The sequence below is a fragment of the Triticum dicoccoides genome, chromosome 7A (genome assembly GCF_002162155.2).
Source record: "Triticum dicoccoides isolate Atlit2015 ecotype Zavitan chromosome 7A, WEW_v2.0, whole genome shotgun sequence".
Classification (NCBI taxonomy): domain Eukaryota; kingdom Viridiplantae; phylum Streptophyta; class Magnoliopsida; order Poales; family Poaceae; genus Triticum; species Triticum dicoccoides.
The window spans coordinates 42,467,763-42,484,217 of record NC_041392.1 but is presented as its reverse complement, the minus strand read 5'-3'; the positions used below and the strand labels follow the sequence as shown (position 1 = coordinate 42,484,217).

The 16,455-nt window shown below is 47.8% G+C and overlaps 2 protein-coding genes across 2 annotated transcripts; one reads left to right on the top strand and one right to left on the bottom strand.

Annotated features, from left to right (window-relative positions):
• Nucleotides 1–5,453: 5,453 nt before the first annotated feature.
• LOC119329523 (enolase 1) lies at nt 5,454–8,573 on the top strand. Its single transcript, XM_037602587.1, has 16 exons — nt 5,454–5,621; nt 5,718–5,781; nt 5,857–5,921; nt 6,054–6,188; nt 6,285–6,365; nt 6,451–6,552; nt 6,649–6,729; nt 6,818–6,892; nt 7,005–7,067; nt 7,156–7,236; nt 7,377–7,571; nt 7,659–7,709; nt 7,801–7,889; nt 7,978–8,029; nt 8,140–8,196; nt 8,285–8,573. The coding sequence occupies exons 1-16, from the start codon at nt 5,538–5,540 to the stop codon at nt 8,363–8,365; spliced, it is 1,356 nt and encodes a 451-aa protein (XP_037458484.1). The 5' UTR covers nt 5,454–5,537; the 3' UTR covers nt 8,366–8,573.
• A 159-nt stretch (nt 8,574–8,732) lies between these two features.
• Nucleotides 8,733–12,104, bottom strand: LOC119329524 (protein cornichon homolog 4-like). The gene is made up of 4 exons (XM_037602588.1): nt 11,810–12,104; nt 10,240–10,421; nt 9,263–9,385; nt 8,733–9,167 (listed from the first exon to the last, which is right to left on the bottom strand). Exons 1-4 carry the CDS (start codon nt 11,873–11,875, stop codon nt 9,134–9,136), a joined length of 405 nt encoding a protein of 134 aa, XP_037458485.1. The 5' UTR covers nt 11,876–12,104; the 3' UTR covers nt 8,733–9,133.
• Nucleotides 12,105–16,455: the final 4,351 nt, after the last annotated feature.

The following is a 16,455-nucleotide window of genomic DNA, read 5'->3' as shown; positions in this document are numbered from 1 at the left end:
GAATCCTGGCTCCGCCACTGCAAGCAGCAGCATCACCAGTACAAAAAATGATAAAGAAATTCTAACATACACAACACCATCGACAGTACAAAAAAAGTTGTTCATATACTAATACCATGCATCCATCCATCCATCAAACAAGCTAATAGCAAACAGCAGAATCATGGTTGGTTCGAACACAGAGATGAAAGTGGCAACATACTAATAACATCCATCCATTCACAGTAAGCAGCAAGAATTCATCCATCCATACTTCCATAGTAAGAAGCAGCATACATCCATCCATCCATTCACAGTAAGCAGCACAAATTTCTTACACGCATCAAACAACATGCATCACACAGAGGAGAGACGAAAAGAGAGGAGGTAATGCTCGCTTGTGAACTGCTCGAAGCAGTCCACCGGTGATGGACGGGGGGTTGGCGTCGGCAGAGGGCCCAGGTGGGCGGCTTCGGCAGAGGGGCCAGAAGGGCGCGGGCGGCACAGAGGAAAAGGAGGAAGAGAGGCCGCGGCAGGAAGGCGACGACGGGGCCGTCGAGGCGGTTCCGGCGGCGGCGGCGCGGTTGCCTCCCGCAACCCTAGCGCTGGATGTGGAACGAGCGCCGACAGAACGACGAGTCGTGCGAGGCGTGGAGATGCCAGTGGCATTTAGGTCGTAATTACCTGCTCCGATTTTTTTTTTAAGCGAACTAGTAGGGTCTTCATTCAAACTCAACAATGTTCAGAATACAAATAACGTCTGGTAATAACCCTAGTCACAGATGGCGACCAACTGGGAGCGAAACTGCGGCCTTAACTAAAGAATTAGCTTCATAGTTACATTCTCTATGCTCAAACAAGAAAGAGACATCTAAGAATTCACTTCGCCTGTGCTTGATTTCAGCTAGTACAGTTTGCATAAGCTGACGCTGCTCCTCTGTTGATGTTCGTCACGACCTCAAGGCAGTCCGACGCTATTACTAACCGGTGGATATTCAGATCCTTAGCTAGAGCCAGTGCTTCATTACAAGCATGCGCCTCCAGAGATGCTGCAACAATGAGGCCATCAAACACAACAGCCGAGGCTCCCAAGAAACAACCGGAGCTGTCTCTACATATTACTGCTGCTGCACCACGATCCCCATGGCGAGAAAGACCACCATCCACATGAAATTTCGCCATTGTTCCTGCTGGAGGAAACCATTTGCAAGCACGTTGAGCTGGTCGGGCATTGAGAGCATTAGGTTGTCGAGCACTAGCGATCCCAAGGTCTTCAAGATATATGTTGATGAAGAACCAAGTTGTCACTGGACTTTGGAATCGATTGTCATGTTTGGCTCTCCTCCTGGCCCACCAATGGCTCATAGTATCCAAACTCCTTTGAAAAATCCAACTCTTCCTCTTCCCCCCATGCAGCGTCATCCTTGCAAACCGGTCTGCAAGTACCGTCTCGGGCCCAACATAGTATCCAAACTCATATTCATCCGCCTTAGGTCGGTCCAGGCGAGCAGGATTTGTCTCGTAGGCCGCTGCCTCTCCGTTTGTCTCCTCAATCACGTCCTCCTTTTCATCCAGCACCGCAGGATCAACCTGCTCTGCCCCTACTTCCGTCGCCTCCCCACCTGCCGCCTCGCTCGTCCCATCCTTCGCCATAGGTACCAACAGCCATGGTTCAGCCATCCGAGAGATACCATGCATCGAATCTGGGTAGATCTCCCGTGCGCCCGGAGGGATCATGCAGCCGGCATGAGTTGACGTAGACTCTAGCGTGATCAGTAGAGGAGATAGTTGAACCTAGCGAACCCTAGGGGAAAACCGCCTCAGGACGGGAACTGGCTGGACCCTCCTCCTCCAATAGGGGTAGCTCTTTTCGTTTCCCGTCCAGTCTGCCTAGGGCCATCACTCTGGAATACCAAGGCATCTTTCTTACTCCACTGCCCGTGAGACAGGTGCTCTAGCCCGGTGGTGAGGGTTGGCAGTGGCCACCCCACCCGCCCGAGTTTGATCCCCGGCGGTGACGAATTTTCGGGTGTCTCATTGTGCTACACTGTAGCGTCATTGTTCACTGTTCATGATAAATAGTGTAATAAATTTCGCAAGTGCCTCACGACGTCTACGAGCCACAGGTGAGGACAACATGCCCCTTGTTCCTGGTCTCACTAGACGTATTAGAGATATAGGTTGTAGGTCTAGTTTAGGTGCATAGTCGGGGCGTGAGTTGTGGTGTGTGTGTGTGCGCGCGCGCGCATCCGAATAGATGCTACATCCTGTATACTCAGTTGAGGCTAAAAAAGAGAGGTTGAGACGGTAACCTCGCCACGAAACATGGTGCACGATACAGTTCCAGAGGGACTCGGCGTTGGAGTTGCGGCATCGTCCAAATCCAGTTAGTCAAATTGAGACCACATGTACGATGCCTGTGAGCATCAAGCGCCATAAAAGCGACCAGAAAAAACCCCAAAGAATGTGCTCCCGGCAATCAAACTCGCAGAAGACTTGATGTTCCTTACCACTTGAGCTCCCAAGTTTAAGCGATTTTTAGGTAGAGCAAACATCTATGAATTAAATGCAGTGGTAGATAAAAAATCCGAAAATTTCAACCATTTTTTGAAAACTTAGTGAACACTTTTTTAAAAAAGGAAAAATGTTTGGAATGGAGAACAAAATTTCAAAACATGAACAATTTTAATATATATTAAAAAAACTTAATATACCCCGACCATTTTTAAATACAAACTAATTTTTTTTGTGATATACGCTGAACAATTTTAAGATACACGATGAACATTTTTGTGATACAAGCTGAACAATATTTAAATACACATTGAACAATTTTTTATATATGCTGAATTTTAAAAAAAAACACACAAATGAACCTGTTTCTTAATATAGGGCGAACATTTCCTTAAATATACAATGAAGATTTTTGTATATAAACACACAATGAACTTGTATAATACACGAAAAAAGAAAAAAGAAGTAAAATGGAAAAACGTGAAAGAAAAGAAACGGAAAGAAATAAGACAGAAACAAAAACAGAAAAGAAACCGAAAAGAGAAGGAAAACAGCGCGACCATGGGCCAAAATAACCCAGAAGAGGCCCATGCATGTCGGAGAATATGGGCAGTTTGCTCTTGTACAAATCCTTCCACCGCCAAATAGCTCCAGCCCATTCTTCTTTTTTTTCTCGTTTTGAATGTCCAGCCCATTTCTGTTCTTATCATCGCCGTCATCACCTAACCATCCTCATGCCGGAGGAGAAGCAGGTTAAAGATTATTCTTTTTTTTAGGGAAAGCCATCATGGCTAGCTTTACTTAAATTTGAATAGGAAATACATCACCCATCAGTTTGAAAATAAGACAGCCGGGAGGCTCATCCGTCCAACTATAGGTAATTTTATTACAATAAGTGTAATCAGCTAGCACATGTGCCGCTTCATTGCAAGAACGATAGCAATGTTTAAATACGACCTTCCCAATAAGAGATCCAATGTCCACACATTCTGCGAAGATTGTTGCACTTGCATCCCACCATCTTGTCTGTCTTGTACAAGAATCGATGACTATCAAGGAATTTGATTCTGCTTCCACACGAGGGATACCTAGAGAACTTGCTAAGGCCAGTCCATCGCGCATTGCCGGAGCTTCAACATTTACCACGTACGGTGCATAGGAGATATATTTGCATTGCACAGCTAAAAAGTTACCTCTTGCATCTCGAAGCACTGCCGCAGTTGCACCAACACCTTCATTAAAAAAAAGTGATGGATTGTTCTGAACGTCAGCGTAAATCAGAGTATAATCCACCAAGCAAAAGGATAAAAAATGCGCATGACCATGAAGGTGAAGTGACACGTCATCATAGTGGAACGTAACCTAATATCTCTATGAATAAATCAGTACAAAAGCACAGACAGCTTCTTGCATCGTTGAACTAATAGTGTAGTGTCTGCACAATAATTGCAAAGACAGGCGTAGTCGAACTCGCTACCGCCCTCTTATATATTTGCAAGGAAGTCGAATCCATTATTGCTGAAAAATAATGATAGTTAAGCTTGGACCTGAGGAGTCAGCCTGAGGATGATGACAGCTTCGCGTAACAGAGCATGCTGCAAGAAGTATATTTGGTAATAGAAAACGAAATGCAGCGCTGCGATGGACAGAACAACGAACCTATATATATATATATATATATATATATATATATATATATATATATATATATATATATATATATATATATATATATATATATATATAGCTTTGTTTTGTTTGCAAGCACTTACAAATTGAAGCCAGCCAGTATTTTCTAAATTAAGGCAGAGACCTCCGATCCCTATTGCATCGTTGAACCAGTGGTGTTGTATAATTGCATAGGCAGGCAATAGTCATATTCGCTGTCGCCCTCAGCTAGCCCCTCGTATTTGCTAGGGTTTAAGTGGGAGTTATAATTAAGTATAGCTGCAAAACCTGTCCAGAGAATGGAAGTTTTTTTTTTTTGCGGAAATCAGAGGAAGGAAGTTGACACGAGCTAAACATGCAGATTATAATTACTAGAATTCCAAAACTGTTGGCTAGCCAACAGTAGCTGGCCAGCAGGTTTGACAAACGGACTGAAGTCGGCATCTATTATATTCGTGCATGCTCGTTGATTGAATTTTCGTTCGTTCTGTATATAGCTCCTTTAGCCAGGAGAGATGAACGGGAAACAAATTTTCGACGGCAGTAGAAAATAGAGGAAGTCGTAGTCAGCCGATGCATGTCTGTCCGGACCAAGGGTCGATATTCCGGCCCTGCGATGAGAGGAGCGGTTGATTATTACTACTCGTACGTACTTCGTCGACAGAGTTGCACTCCTCATTGGCTCACCGCGGCAGACGAGTCGAAGTTTCCATTGGCCTCGCTTCGATTAGCTTCCAAGAGGAGTGATCTGCCTAACCTAACCACAGTGGCCCCACCTCGCTGAAAAGTCCACGCATCTGAAGACGACATTTTCTTCCATCCTTCTGCGCCGCGTCGGGAAAGCAAATTGAAGTCAAAATTGAAGTCCATTGCATCCACTTTTGTAAGAAGTAAATGTCTAAAACGTCTTACAAAAGTGACCTCGCCATTTTCGGGGCTGCTGCTTTTCCGTCAGGCACTCTTGCAAAGTAGCAGCAGAATTACCTGTCAAACTAAAGTGGTAGCAGAATCATCATCATAGACTTGTTGAACACGAAAGAAAAGAATCCCGGCGTGCATGCCAAACCTGCCGGGGAAAGAAAAAATAACCGCGGGCGGGCTTGGGAATCAAGCAGACATGCCTAACTTAATTCCCAAGTCCATTGTACATTGCCCCCTCCTCCAAGCAAAGCAAACCCCGGCAAGGCACGTGTACGGACCACGGGTCCGGCGAGACGCTGACAGGTGGGCCCCACGCCGCCCCTCCGCCCGCGCCTACAAGTAGCCAGGCCAGACCGGCTGCCTCAAGCTGCAACCGCATACATACAGCCAGGAACCAACGAGCAAACACGTACGCGAGTCCAAGGTTTTGAGATTAGCTACTCAGCCTAGCATCCATGGCGGCGGCGACGACGACGACGACGATCCAGTCGGTGAAGGCGCGGCAGATCTTCGACAGCCGCGGAAACCCCACCGTCGAGGTACCCAGACCGATCCAGCGGTGGATCTACCACCCCCTATTTGTTCTGTTCTGTTGATCTGTTCTGAATACGTACCCCTGTTTCTCTGAATCTCAGGTGGACATTGGCCTCAGCGACGGAAGCTTCGCCAGGGGCGCCGTGCCCAGCGGCGCTTCCACCGGTACGCACCCTGCCTCCGTTCCGCCATGGCTTCTTCGGGGTGTTGTAACTTTGCTCGCTTTCTTCAACTAATCAGGAATCTACGAGGCCTTGGAGCTGAGGGATGGAGGCTCTGATTACCTCGGCAAAGGCGTCCTCAAGGTCCCTACTTCACCACCTACCAATCCTTCTAATCTGCGAGTACTGTATAGATGAGGAATTAACTAAGATCAACTGCATATATATACTGGAGCGACACTGATCGGACCGGACCGTGCCATCTCTGAATTTCAGGCGGTGAACAATGTAAACGCCATCATCGGGCCGGCGCTGATCGGGAAGGATCCGACCGAGCAGACTGACATCGACAACTTCATGGTCCAGCAGCTCGACGGGACCTCCAACGAGTGGGGCTGGTGCAAACAGAAGGTACATACCATCATCCAACGACTATTTATACCTCACCTTGGCTACTTCCACTCTTCATACTGATAATAATTTCCTTTCTTTGGATGCGATAAAAAGCTCGGGGCAAACGCGATCCTTGCGGTGTCGCTCGCCGTGTGCAAGGCCGGCGCCATGGTCAAGAAGATCCCTCTTTACCAGGTCAGCAAAAACTAAACCACCTACACAGGTCATCGGTTGAATTGCTAGAGGATGTAGTACTGAAGGTAGTATCGTTTGCTTGCAGCACATTGCGAATCTTGCAGGGAACAAGACCCTCGTGCTGCCCGTGCCTGCTTTCAATGTGATCAATGGAGGCTCTCACGCTGGGAACAAGCTGGCCATGCAGGTAAGAATACTGCTTGCAGTTGCAGGTCATGAATGAAATTTTCATAACATGTTTCAGATAAATGTGATGATTCTCATATAATTGGTGTACGTTCAGGAGTTCATGATCCTCCCAACCGGCGCCTCCTCGTTCAAGGAGGCCATGAAGATGGGAGTTGAGGTGTACCACCACCTCAAGGTGAACACAACATCTAACCCTTTTGATGATGTCTCTGAACTTCAGAAAATATGCAGTTGGAATGAATGCTGACACATTTTGTATGCAGAGCATAATCAAGAAGAAGTATGGTCAGGATGCCACAAATGTTGGGGATGAAGGTGGCTTTGCGCCTAACATTCAGGTAAAGCACATACGTTTCCCTGCTGCAAGTATAACAAGTTGTCTCAACTTATGTCGAATACGATGAATCCAAGTGCCGACAAACTTTTTTTTTATGTCAAATAATTATTCAGGAAAACAAGGAGGGCCTGGAACTGCTGAAGGCAGCTATAGCTAAGGCTGGCTACACTGGAAAGGTAAAAAAAAATCTCTTTGCTTAGGTCATGGTTCAGCCATTTGATTTATTTATTGTTGCATAACATTAAATTTATCTACGTGTGGCAGGTTGTCATTGGAATGGATGTTGCTGCTTCTGAATTCTACAGTGAGAAGGACCAGACCTATGACCTTAATTTCAAGGAGGATGTAAGATTTCCAACTTGCTCCCCTGTTCTCATAATGCTCAACTGCCCTTTGTGCAACTGTAGATACCTATAAGTTTGTTCAAGTAAAAATCAGAGCAGGCTTAGCATATTGTCTTAACATCATATGACTGAACTGAACAGAACAACGACGGTTCCCACAAAATCTCAGGCGACAGCCTGAAAGATCTGTACAAGTCCTTCGTCTCGGAGTACCCCATCGTGTCGATCGAAGACCCGTTCGATCAGGATGACTGGGCCACCTACGCCAAGATGACCGGCGAGGTTGGGCAGCAGGTGCAGATTGTCGGAGACGACCTTCTTGTCACTAACCCCACGGTAAGCTACATATTATCAGTATATCACTGGGTTTACCAGAGAAAAATATTTCTACGAGCTTGACCGATGCCTGTTTGGATTCTGCAGAGGGTTGCCAAGGCGATCAGTGAGAAGACCTGCAATGCCCTTCTCCTGAAGGTAGCACCATCAATCTCTGCCTGAATCTGCTGATTCTTTTTTCCAAGGAATAATAATAATGCTAATAATACTAGTTGTTTATGGTAAACAGGTGAACCAGATAGGCTCGGTGACAGAGAGCATCGAGGCCGTCAGCATGTCCAAGCGCGCCGGGTGGGGAGTGATGGCGAGCCACAGGAGGTAATAAGCACTGCAAATTTGGAATGCTTTTCAATTTGCATTTGCCATATGATCTGTTTGCACTGAACATTCTTTCTGTCATTTGCAGTGGTGAGACAGAGGACACCTTTATCGCCGACCTCTCGGTCGGCCTGGCCACGGTACAGCACCGCCTTCGGCTGGACCAGAGCTTGAAATCCTTTCACTTTTTAGTGCATGAATTCATGGTTCAGTGGTGATGGTCATATCTTTCTCCACTTGCTTGTTGCAGGGCCAGATCAAGACTGGAGCTCCCTGCAGGTCTGAGCGTCTGGCCAAATACAACCAGGTATATACAGTGGCGAGCGACACCATAGTCATCTTTCCACATGCTGCATGTTCTGTGTTCTGAGGCTTCTTGCTTGTGCTCGCTGCAGCTGCTGAGGATCGAGGAGGAGCTCGGCGACGCGGCGGTGTACGCCGGAGCAAACTTCAGGGCGCCGGTGGAGCCCTACTGAAAAGAAGGAGCCTGCTTGCTGCATAGGTCTGAAGGGAGATGGTCCACGAGTTCTTATGGTGCTGCTAGTTATACTATTATTACTGCTGTATTTTGATCCAAGCGTTCTCTACCCGAGAGCTAATAGTTGTGATTACTCGTACGCTTTTGCTGTTGGCCGATTAGTGGTGTGTTTCTGTTCATCTGAAATAAAACAGTTTATGCTCTTCTGACGAGTTTCGATAATTATTTATCAATAAACTGAAACAAACTGCATCCATAAATGAAAATCTATACCGCTTGGTACTTATCAATCAACTGAAACATGAACCGACAGTGCCTACTCTGCTTGCATACCCATCAATCAACAATACATATCGACCACGACATCAACATAATCAACCGCATTATAAAGGTGCAAGGCAACACAAGACATGAAAATGTCAGTTCCAACAAAACCATGCACAGTTGGGTGCAGCAATTCCTTCGCCCCATATGAACGGATGCACGATCAAATAAATACGGAGTGGCTCCTAACTTACATGTTATGTTACACGCTACAACAGCAGGAGATTTCGCACTAGGCGCGAGCAACAAGAAGCACCCTGGACACGTAGTCTTCGCCCTTCTGCTTGCATCGTTTCTCTAGACACCCTAAAGTTATCCAAAAGGCTTTCATATGAATAATAACGGCATCGGAGTAGGTGTTCAGCAGGCCACGAGGACACCGTCGTAATACCTAACTAATGGCTGCAGGACCAGGTTGAGCTATCACAGTGTTTCTCTCATTCTACTCGTGCTCCTCCAGTACACTCCAAATCATCCTGCAGACAAGCACAGAAACAAGAGGCAATTATGTTCCTTCTTTGCTGGTTGCACACTTGCAGTGATTATAGCAAATGATGTCTGTTATGTTTACCAGAACAAGGACAAGAATAGGAGGACGATAAGAGCAGCTATCTTAAAAAGACGGCGCTTCTTCTCCCGTGAAAGATGGTTAAATATCTCTGTCACATCTACAAGATGCTGCCGCCGGTGGTACCTGCAAAGACAAAAGGTTACACTTATACGCAACATATAAGACCAAGAATGGCACATGCAAAAAATTGCAGTGAGAACCTCCTAACCAAGTAGAGCTAATCATGAGTTCAAAAATGGATATAGTAAGGTTATATGTGACACCATGTGTTGTGGTAAAAAAGATATTCAGGTAGCACAAACAGTAAGTGCGCGAATAATCTGACAGCAGGTCAGTGTCCTGAAGTCCCAAAGTCAATATATGGAGACAAAAGCAGAATTTTAAAGGTGCAACTCCTATTCTTAGCATCTCTGCAGAGCATGTATGGCCAATTTTAGGTTAGGTATAATTTACAGCTGTATATGCCTAGCAGCTTGTGATTCCGACCAGTGACGCCATATTTGCAAGCCCATTAAATAAATCTACCTTTCAGAGATTTTCACACCAACTTACATGACGATATTGTAGCACAGTACTTAGGTGCATCCAAATATCGTAGTAAAATAAAATAATTTCCAAGAACTTAGATCATGAAAACACCTTCAGAACATTATGTGTAAAGTACAAAGACTGGAGCAGGAGAAGACTTGGGTCCTTATCTCTAAATATTTCTATCAAAACTAACAGTCTAACAGAACATAAAAATAGATGTATCAGTCTTCAGCACCCATTTCCCCACTTTCTTCTGGTTCTCAATTCTCATGTACAATAAGAAATGAAGCATATTACTATTTCGAACTTTCAGTTAATCTGTTAAACTATGCATGGTACGTTATGTAGCAGCTAATGTTCAATAAACAATATACTGACCACAGCTTAGAGTAACCATATCAGTCGTTTAAAAAATGTAAGGCAAACAGAAGACAAGAGTCACTTACAATGTATAGTTATAGTACACCATTGGGGCAGAAAGCAAGAACATCGCCCAATGCCCAGATAAGAGGAATAATGCACTTAGAAGTGCTTGCACTATAAATTCTGGCATAACCACTTTATTGATTCGAGAGGATGAATCAAACGGGTTGATATAATCGAACTCCAGATCTGCCAAGCACATCAACTGTAAAAGAAACATAAACCGTCAGGAATAAGAATAACTTTCTGGCTAATCTTACTTATGGATGTTGTTGATTAACATTAAACATGAGTAACGAGCCATGCAGATTCCACCTAAAGCAATATGAGCAAGGATGAACGATCCACTTCAAATGAAACAAAAACAGTCAGATTCTACGTTTAATGAGGAACATTAGGAAATACTAAATGCCAAAGCAATTCGGCAATCAAAATCAATGGAAATACTCCTTCCGTATCAAAATATAAGACGTTTTTGCAATATAATTTGAACTGCATATCAAAATATAAGACGTTTTTGCAATATAATTTGAACTGCAAAAACATCTTATATTTTGATACAGAGGTAGTATATATCAATGACTTTCCCTCTGTCCTACAAGAAAATCAAAACTAGTTTGCTGAAATGTTCATCTCCCATGAATGGCGCATCTAAGCACTGAGGAAGTTGCAGCTAGAACCAACAATACAGTAGCAAAAGCTAGATAATGGAAGACAGAAAATGGAGTTGGGAAAAGTATACAGTAGCAAAAGAAAGAAGAGTTGGGCAAAGGTAGTACTCTGTTTATTCATTCCAGAGGATGAATCAAAGTAGTACAAAAGCTAAGATACTTCACCCAATTAAGGGCAAAGATCAGAAACCATTACCCGAGACTTAAACATGGGATGTTTGACATCAAGCAAGCTGCAAAGATATTCTAAGTTTATAACCATCCACTAGCTGATTCTGATCTCTAGAGGTATCATGATAGACCAACAAGTAGCAGGACAGAGGGTGGAACTCGTATAGCCCTACCAAACTGGGACAAGAGCATTGATTGCACATTTGGTGAACAAACAGCACCACAACAAAACCTTCAGTACGACCTTACAAAAAGAGATTCATTTACTGAACATACTGTGTGCTAAGTACCTAACAGAGCACCTAATGCGTCTACCAACAAAACAAATGAAATCGATTTTAAGCACTGAAACTGATTTTCAGAGCTGCAAGACTAAAAACGACGGTTGCCGGGCGTTAATTCTGGGTTACTACAGGCTAACGCAGGACGAACATGTGGAGATCTGGACGCAGAAACCGCGCACGAACCAGCGCCAGCAGCAGAAGACGCAGCGGCACCCAATCCCCTGGCGCTCCTCCGCCAGCCAGAAGCTCCAAATCCGCAATCCGCGCCTCCCCAAACCCCGGATCGCCGGAGAATTCGGCTCGGAGAAGGCACAAATCCGCCGCCCTCCCCTTCCCAAAATCTCGCCAAAATCGCCAGGGGGTTAACAGACGCCAGGGCGGAGATCGCGTCGGGCCCAGGGGCTCCGTACAGCCCGAGGCGGCTGCGAGCGGAGACGAGACGGGGCGGGGCGGGGGGTCTCTCTCACCTGGAAGATGACGAGCACGATGAGCGCGACGACTAGGAAGAAGGCGGCGAGCCAGACGAAGACCATCTTGCCTGCCCTGGCCGCGCTCCGCCTGGTCGGGGGTCGGGGGCGGGGCCGTCGCGCGGCCGCCGGCGGGGTGAGCTGCGACGCGGGGGGGATGGGGGGGAGAGTGGGGGGAGATCGCTGAGAGACCCGATGCGCGTGGCTTGCGAGCTGGGTCGGGAAAGCGAGGCCGAAACTTACTGCAAACGGTGGAAAGGGGCGAGATGAGATGGGGCTGAGCTGAGCTCACGCCGTGCGTGCATGCGCCGAGAAGAACATTTTCACCGCAGGGAATCCGCGTCGCTTCCTCTCGAGGGCAGATCTCGCTCTTTTGGGTGAAAGCGTGTTTTACACCTGGATTTACTTTCCAAGACTACTAAGGGCATCTCCAGCCGCGCCACCAACAGGACTCCTCAGGCCACTTTTTCGGCGCCGGCGCCAAAAAAACGGCCTAGTCGCGCCCCCAGAACGCCGAAAATCGCCGGTTCGGATCTTTTTTCCGCCCGGCGGTCACAGGCCGAACCCGGCGCGCTGGGGAGCAGTTGGGGGCTCCGGCGCTAGGGAAAAGCACGCCTGGCCCACACCGACAGGGAAAAAGTCAAGGTTTTCTTCCCCCGACTCGCCTCGCACCCCCGCGCCCTCGGCCACTACTAGCTATATCCCGGCGACGGCCGCCACCCTACTCCGCTAGATAGCCATTCTCTGCCGGAAAATAGCAGCGCTTCGCCGCGGCAGCCCCTCTCACAGCAGCTGGGCGTTTCCGGCCGCCGTTTCCGGCCGCGGAGGCGCGGTTAACGGCGGGTACACGCCCACCGAGCGCAAGGTGTTCGGCGTTTTGCCTGTCTCGGTGATGGACTCGGATGAGGAGGAAGAGCTCGCCGCGCTGCTGGAGGAGGAAGCCACGGCCGACGTCCAGTAAGAAGAGCATCTCATAGATGAGTCCTCGACCAGATCGGCGTCCAGCGCAGGAGGATCCGGATGGTCGTGGTGGTGGCATATTCAGCTGCTGGCGAGCAATGAAAAGCCGCGGCGAGGTGGCTCGGCGCCAGGGCGGGTGAAAGCAAAGAACCGGCATCGTCTCCAAGGCTACTGCATGCTCTACTCCGACTACTTCGCCGATGCTCCACTTCATGGCGAGAGAACATTTCGGCACCGTTATCGGATGAGCCGAAAGCTCTTCCTCAGGATTGTGAATTCCATCCGGGAGTTCGAAAACTACTTCAAGTGCAAGATGGATTGCACTGGCGCTCTTGGATTCACCTCCATCCAGAAGTGCACGACAGCGATGAGGATGCTTGCATATGGAGCTCCCAGTGATTCACTCGACGACTATGGGCGCATGGCCGAGTCCACCAGCATATAGTGTTTCTACAAGTTCTGTCGGGCAGTGGTGGCAGTGTTTGGGCCACAATACTTGAGAACACCCAATGCGGAAGACACTGCTCGGATCCTAGCCCAGAATGCAGCAAGAGGATTTCCTGGGATGCTTGGAAGCATCGACTGCATGTATTGGAAATGGAAGAATTGCCCATTTGGTTGACAGGAGATGTACAAAGGCGCCAAAGGCGGTTGCAGTGTGGTGCTTAAGGCGGTAGCCACACAGGACCTCTGGATTTGGCACTCCTTTGATATGCCAGGAACTCACAATGACATCAACATGCTGCAGTGCTCTCCTGTTTTTGCCAAGCTCGTTGAGGGCCATTCTCCTCCGGTGAACTTCGAGATCAATGGGCACCAATACAACAAGGAGTACTATCTAGCTGACGATATCTATCCGAGATGGTTGACATTTGTGAAAACGATCTCAAACCCTGTGGCAGGAGGCAAGAACGTCTGGTTTGCGAAGCTTCAGAAGGCTTGCAGGAAGGATGTCGAGCGGGCATTTGGTGTGCTCCAATCTCGATTTGCTGTTGTTCGGTACCCCGCTTAGACCTGGTCCAAAGATCAAATGTGGAAGATTATGACTTGCTGTGTCATCTTGCACAACATGATCATTGAGAACGAGCAAGAAGACCCAGTGTTTGACACTGAACCATACTACAGGCAGGGTCCTCTAGCCGAAGTTGATCACCAGCTACCGGCAACTTGGACTGCCTATCTCAGTATGCGTCAGGAGATCCGAGACCCACAGGTGCATCATCAACTGCAGAAAGATCTGATTGAGCACCTATGGAGGCTCAAGGGGGACGCCGTGTGATGAAATACGAGTTTTTATTTGTTGAACTATATAATTTGTATTGAACTATTTGTTGTTGTACTATTTTGTTGAAGTATTTGATTTTTCTGTGATGAAATATGTGATAAAAAATAATTGTGTTGATAATTGAACGCGAAACCACGCCGAATATGGGCCTATTCTCGCCCATATGGGCCCTTTATTCGCTAAAATTGAGCTGCAAAGTGGGCTAATTTCGGCGCCTGGGGGCGAGCTGGGGCGACGACTGGGCGCAAAACCGCCCCCAACGCCGATTGTATTGCCGGCTCGCCCCCAGGGGGCGATTTTTATGCGTCCGGGGAGGGGGGGGGAGGAGAGGGGCAACGGCCGGAGATGCTCTAAGAGCATCTCTAGCAGACCCTGCAAACCACCGTTCCTGAAAAATCGTTTATGGTATCCCGTAAACGTTTTTTGCAGTATGTCGGCGCGCGCTGCAAGAACTGATCCTACATATGATACAAATTTAAGCAGACTACTTCGCGCTAAAAACATCTCACCGGAGTTCATCGGACCAACATAGCATAGCCCGGCACACGGGAGTTCACACGCATGGAATAGGAGAGTTTTTAGTACAAATCATAATTAAACATAACCGAAGTTTAAAATCGCATAGCTTAAGATCTACTCTTCGCCAGAGCCGCTGTCACTGCCGTGGCTGGGCGCCGGCTCGTTGCAGTGGAAAGTGTTGTAGATCAGCGTGGAGCGGAGGGTCGCCTGCAGCTGGAACTCCTCGAGGAGCGCCGGCACACGTGCGGCCGCAACTACATCTCCGATTTGTGGCGGCCTCGTTCGTGTTGAACCACGCGACCTCCGCCTCCCTACGACGCTGCAGCGTCGGGTCGAAGATGTCGCCGAGGCGACGGAAGTTGGCTCAAGCCGGAGCGTCGACACTGTGGAACTTGGCGTCGCGCTTGCGCGCCACCTCCCACTGCCTGTCCAACACGGGAGGGCGGAGGCCGGAGCCGCCTGCCTCATCGCCCTTCCTCCGCTTGCGGCGACGAAGTCGCCACGGGCGTCGCCTCCATCGCGGCAACCGAAGTCCCCGCGGGCGCTGAAACCCCTACTGCTGCCAAGCCCCGCACCCGTCGTCGCCATCTCGTGAAGATCCGCTTGAACAAACCGTGGCAAAACGTTGTCGGATGGGGATCGATTTGTCGCCGGAGTGGATGATTCGTGGCGGAGATAGAAAGGGGAGAAAGAGGATCGATACGCTAATCGCCCCGGATCCGGCATATATACCGAAATCGCGGACGGTTTACAGGCCTCCCATAAACTTTATACGAGTTGGGCCGTTTTTGCGGTATCTACTCGGGCCGGTGGCTGTCCCGTAAAACGGCCGAAAAAGCGTATTTATCTGCTAGAGATGCTCTTAAATAGGTGACACCCCCTCCTCCATCTCCATTGTCATCTTGGGGCATTTACAACACGCCGCAAAACGAAATCACAGTCCGTCCACAAACACGGATATGGGAACTGTCAATCCAAGCGCATGTCATAAACATTTCAGCGCATTTTGAACTTGAATTAAAAAATAAGATGAATTTTGTGCTAGCCGGACGATTCTCATTTAAACCAAATAAAGTTTGACATTTACAACTAAATTGGACAAATTGACTAAAATTTTAAAAACCTAGAAAAAACTAAGCGAGATAACGGACGGTAACGTCATACGCATGCTCAGCCTGGCCAACAGGACCTCCGTCGCTGCCGCCTTCATCGTCGTTGTCGTCAGGGTCCTTCCAGGGGCGAAAGGGCTTCTGTAGGCCTGATTGGCCGCCACCTACCGCTCGCGGCGCAGCCGCTTGGCTTCCTCCTTCGCCGCCTGCATGTCCGCTTTGGCTAGCAGTAGATAAGTCACTGCTCACCCATACATCAAATCTTCAACTACTCAAAAATTTAAGAAGTGACTGCTCAAACATGCCCCTCCATGCTTAATTTTAAGCAAAAAATGCATTCTTTCTGAGCTCTCCCTCCTCCCATTGCCCTCTCCTCTGCAATCAATCTTCTCCGAGCACCACCTTGGTCTTGTCGCCGCATGTTGCAGTGTCCACCAGTCGCGCCAACCTTCACCAGAGGCACTAGATGCTTCGCCTCTCTCGTTTCCCATCCCTGCTCCATGCAGTGCTAAGAATGGAGAAATGGCCAAACCGTTGGCCGTGGATGATGGTTTCCTCTACACCTTCCTCACACGATGTTAGGGCATATCTCTCTCTAGTTGGTTTTGGTGTTGATGACAATGCGCTTTGCGGACTAACCATGTGCATTGAGCATTTCAGGTATTCTTATATATGACATAAAACGGTTTATTTTCCCACGGTACAAGAAAGAGCAAAGACGGTTTAGTTTTTATGTTTCTTTTCGCTGATTTGAGTCGTAGGAAAACTGTACT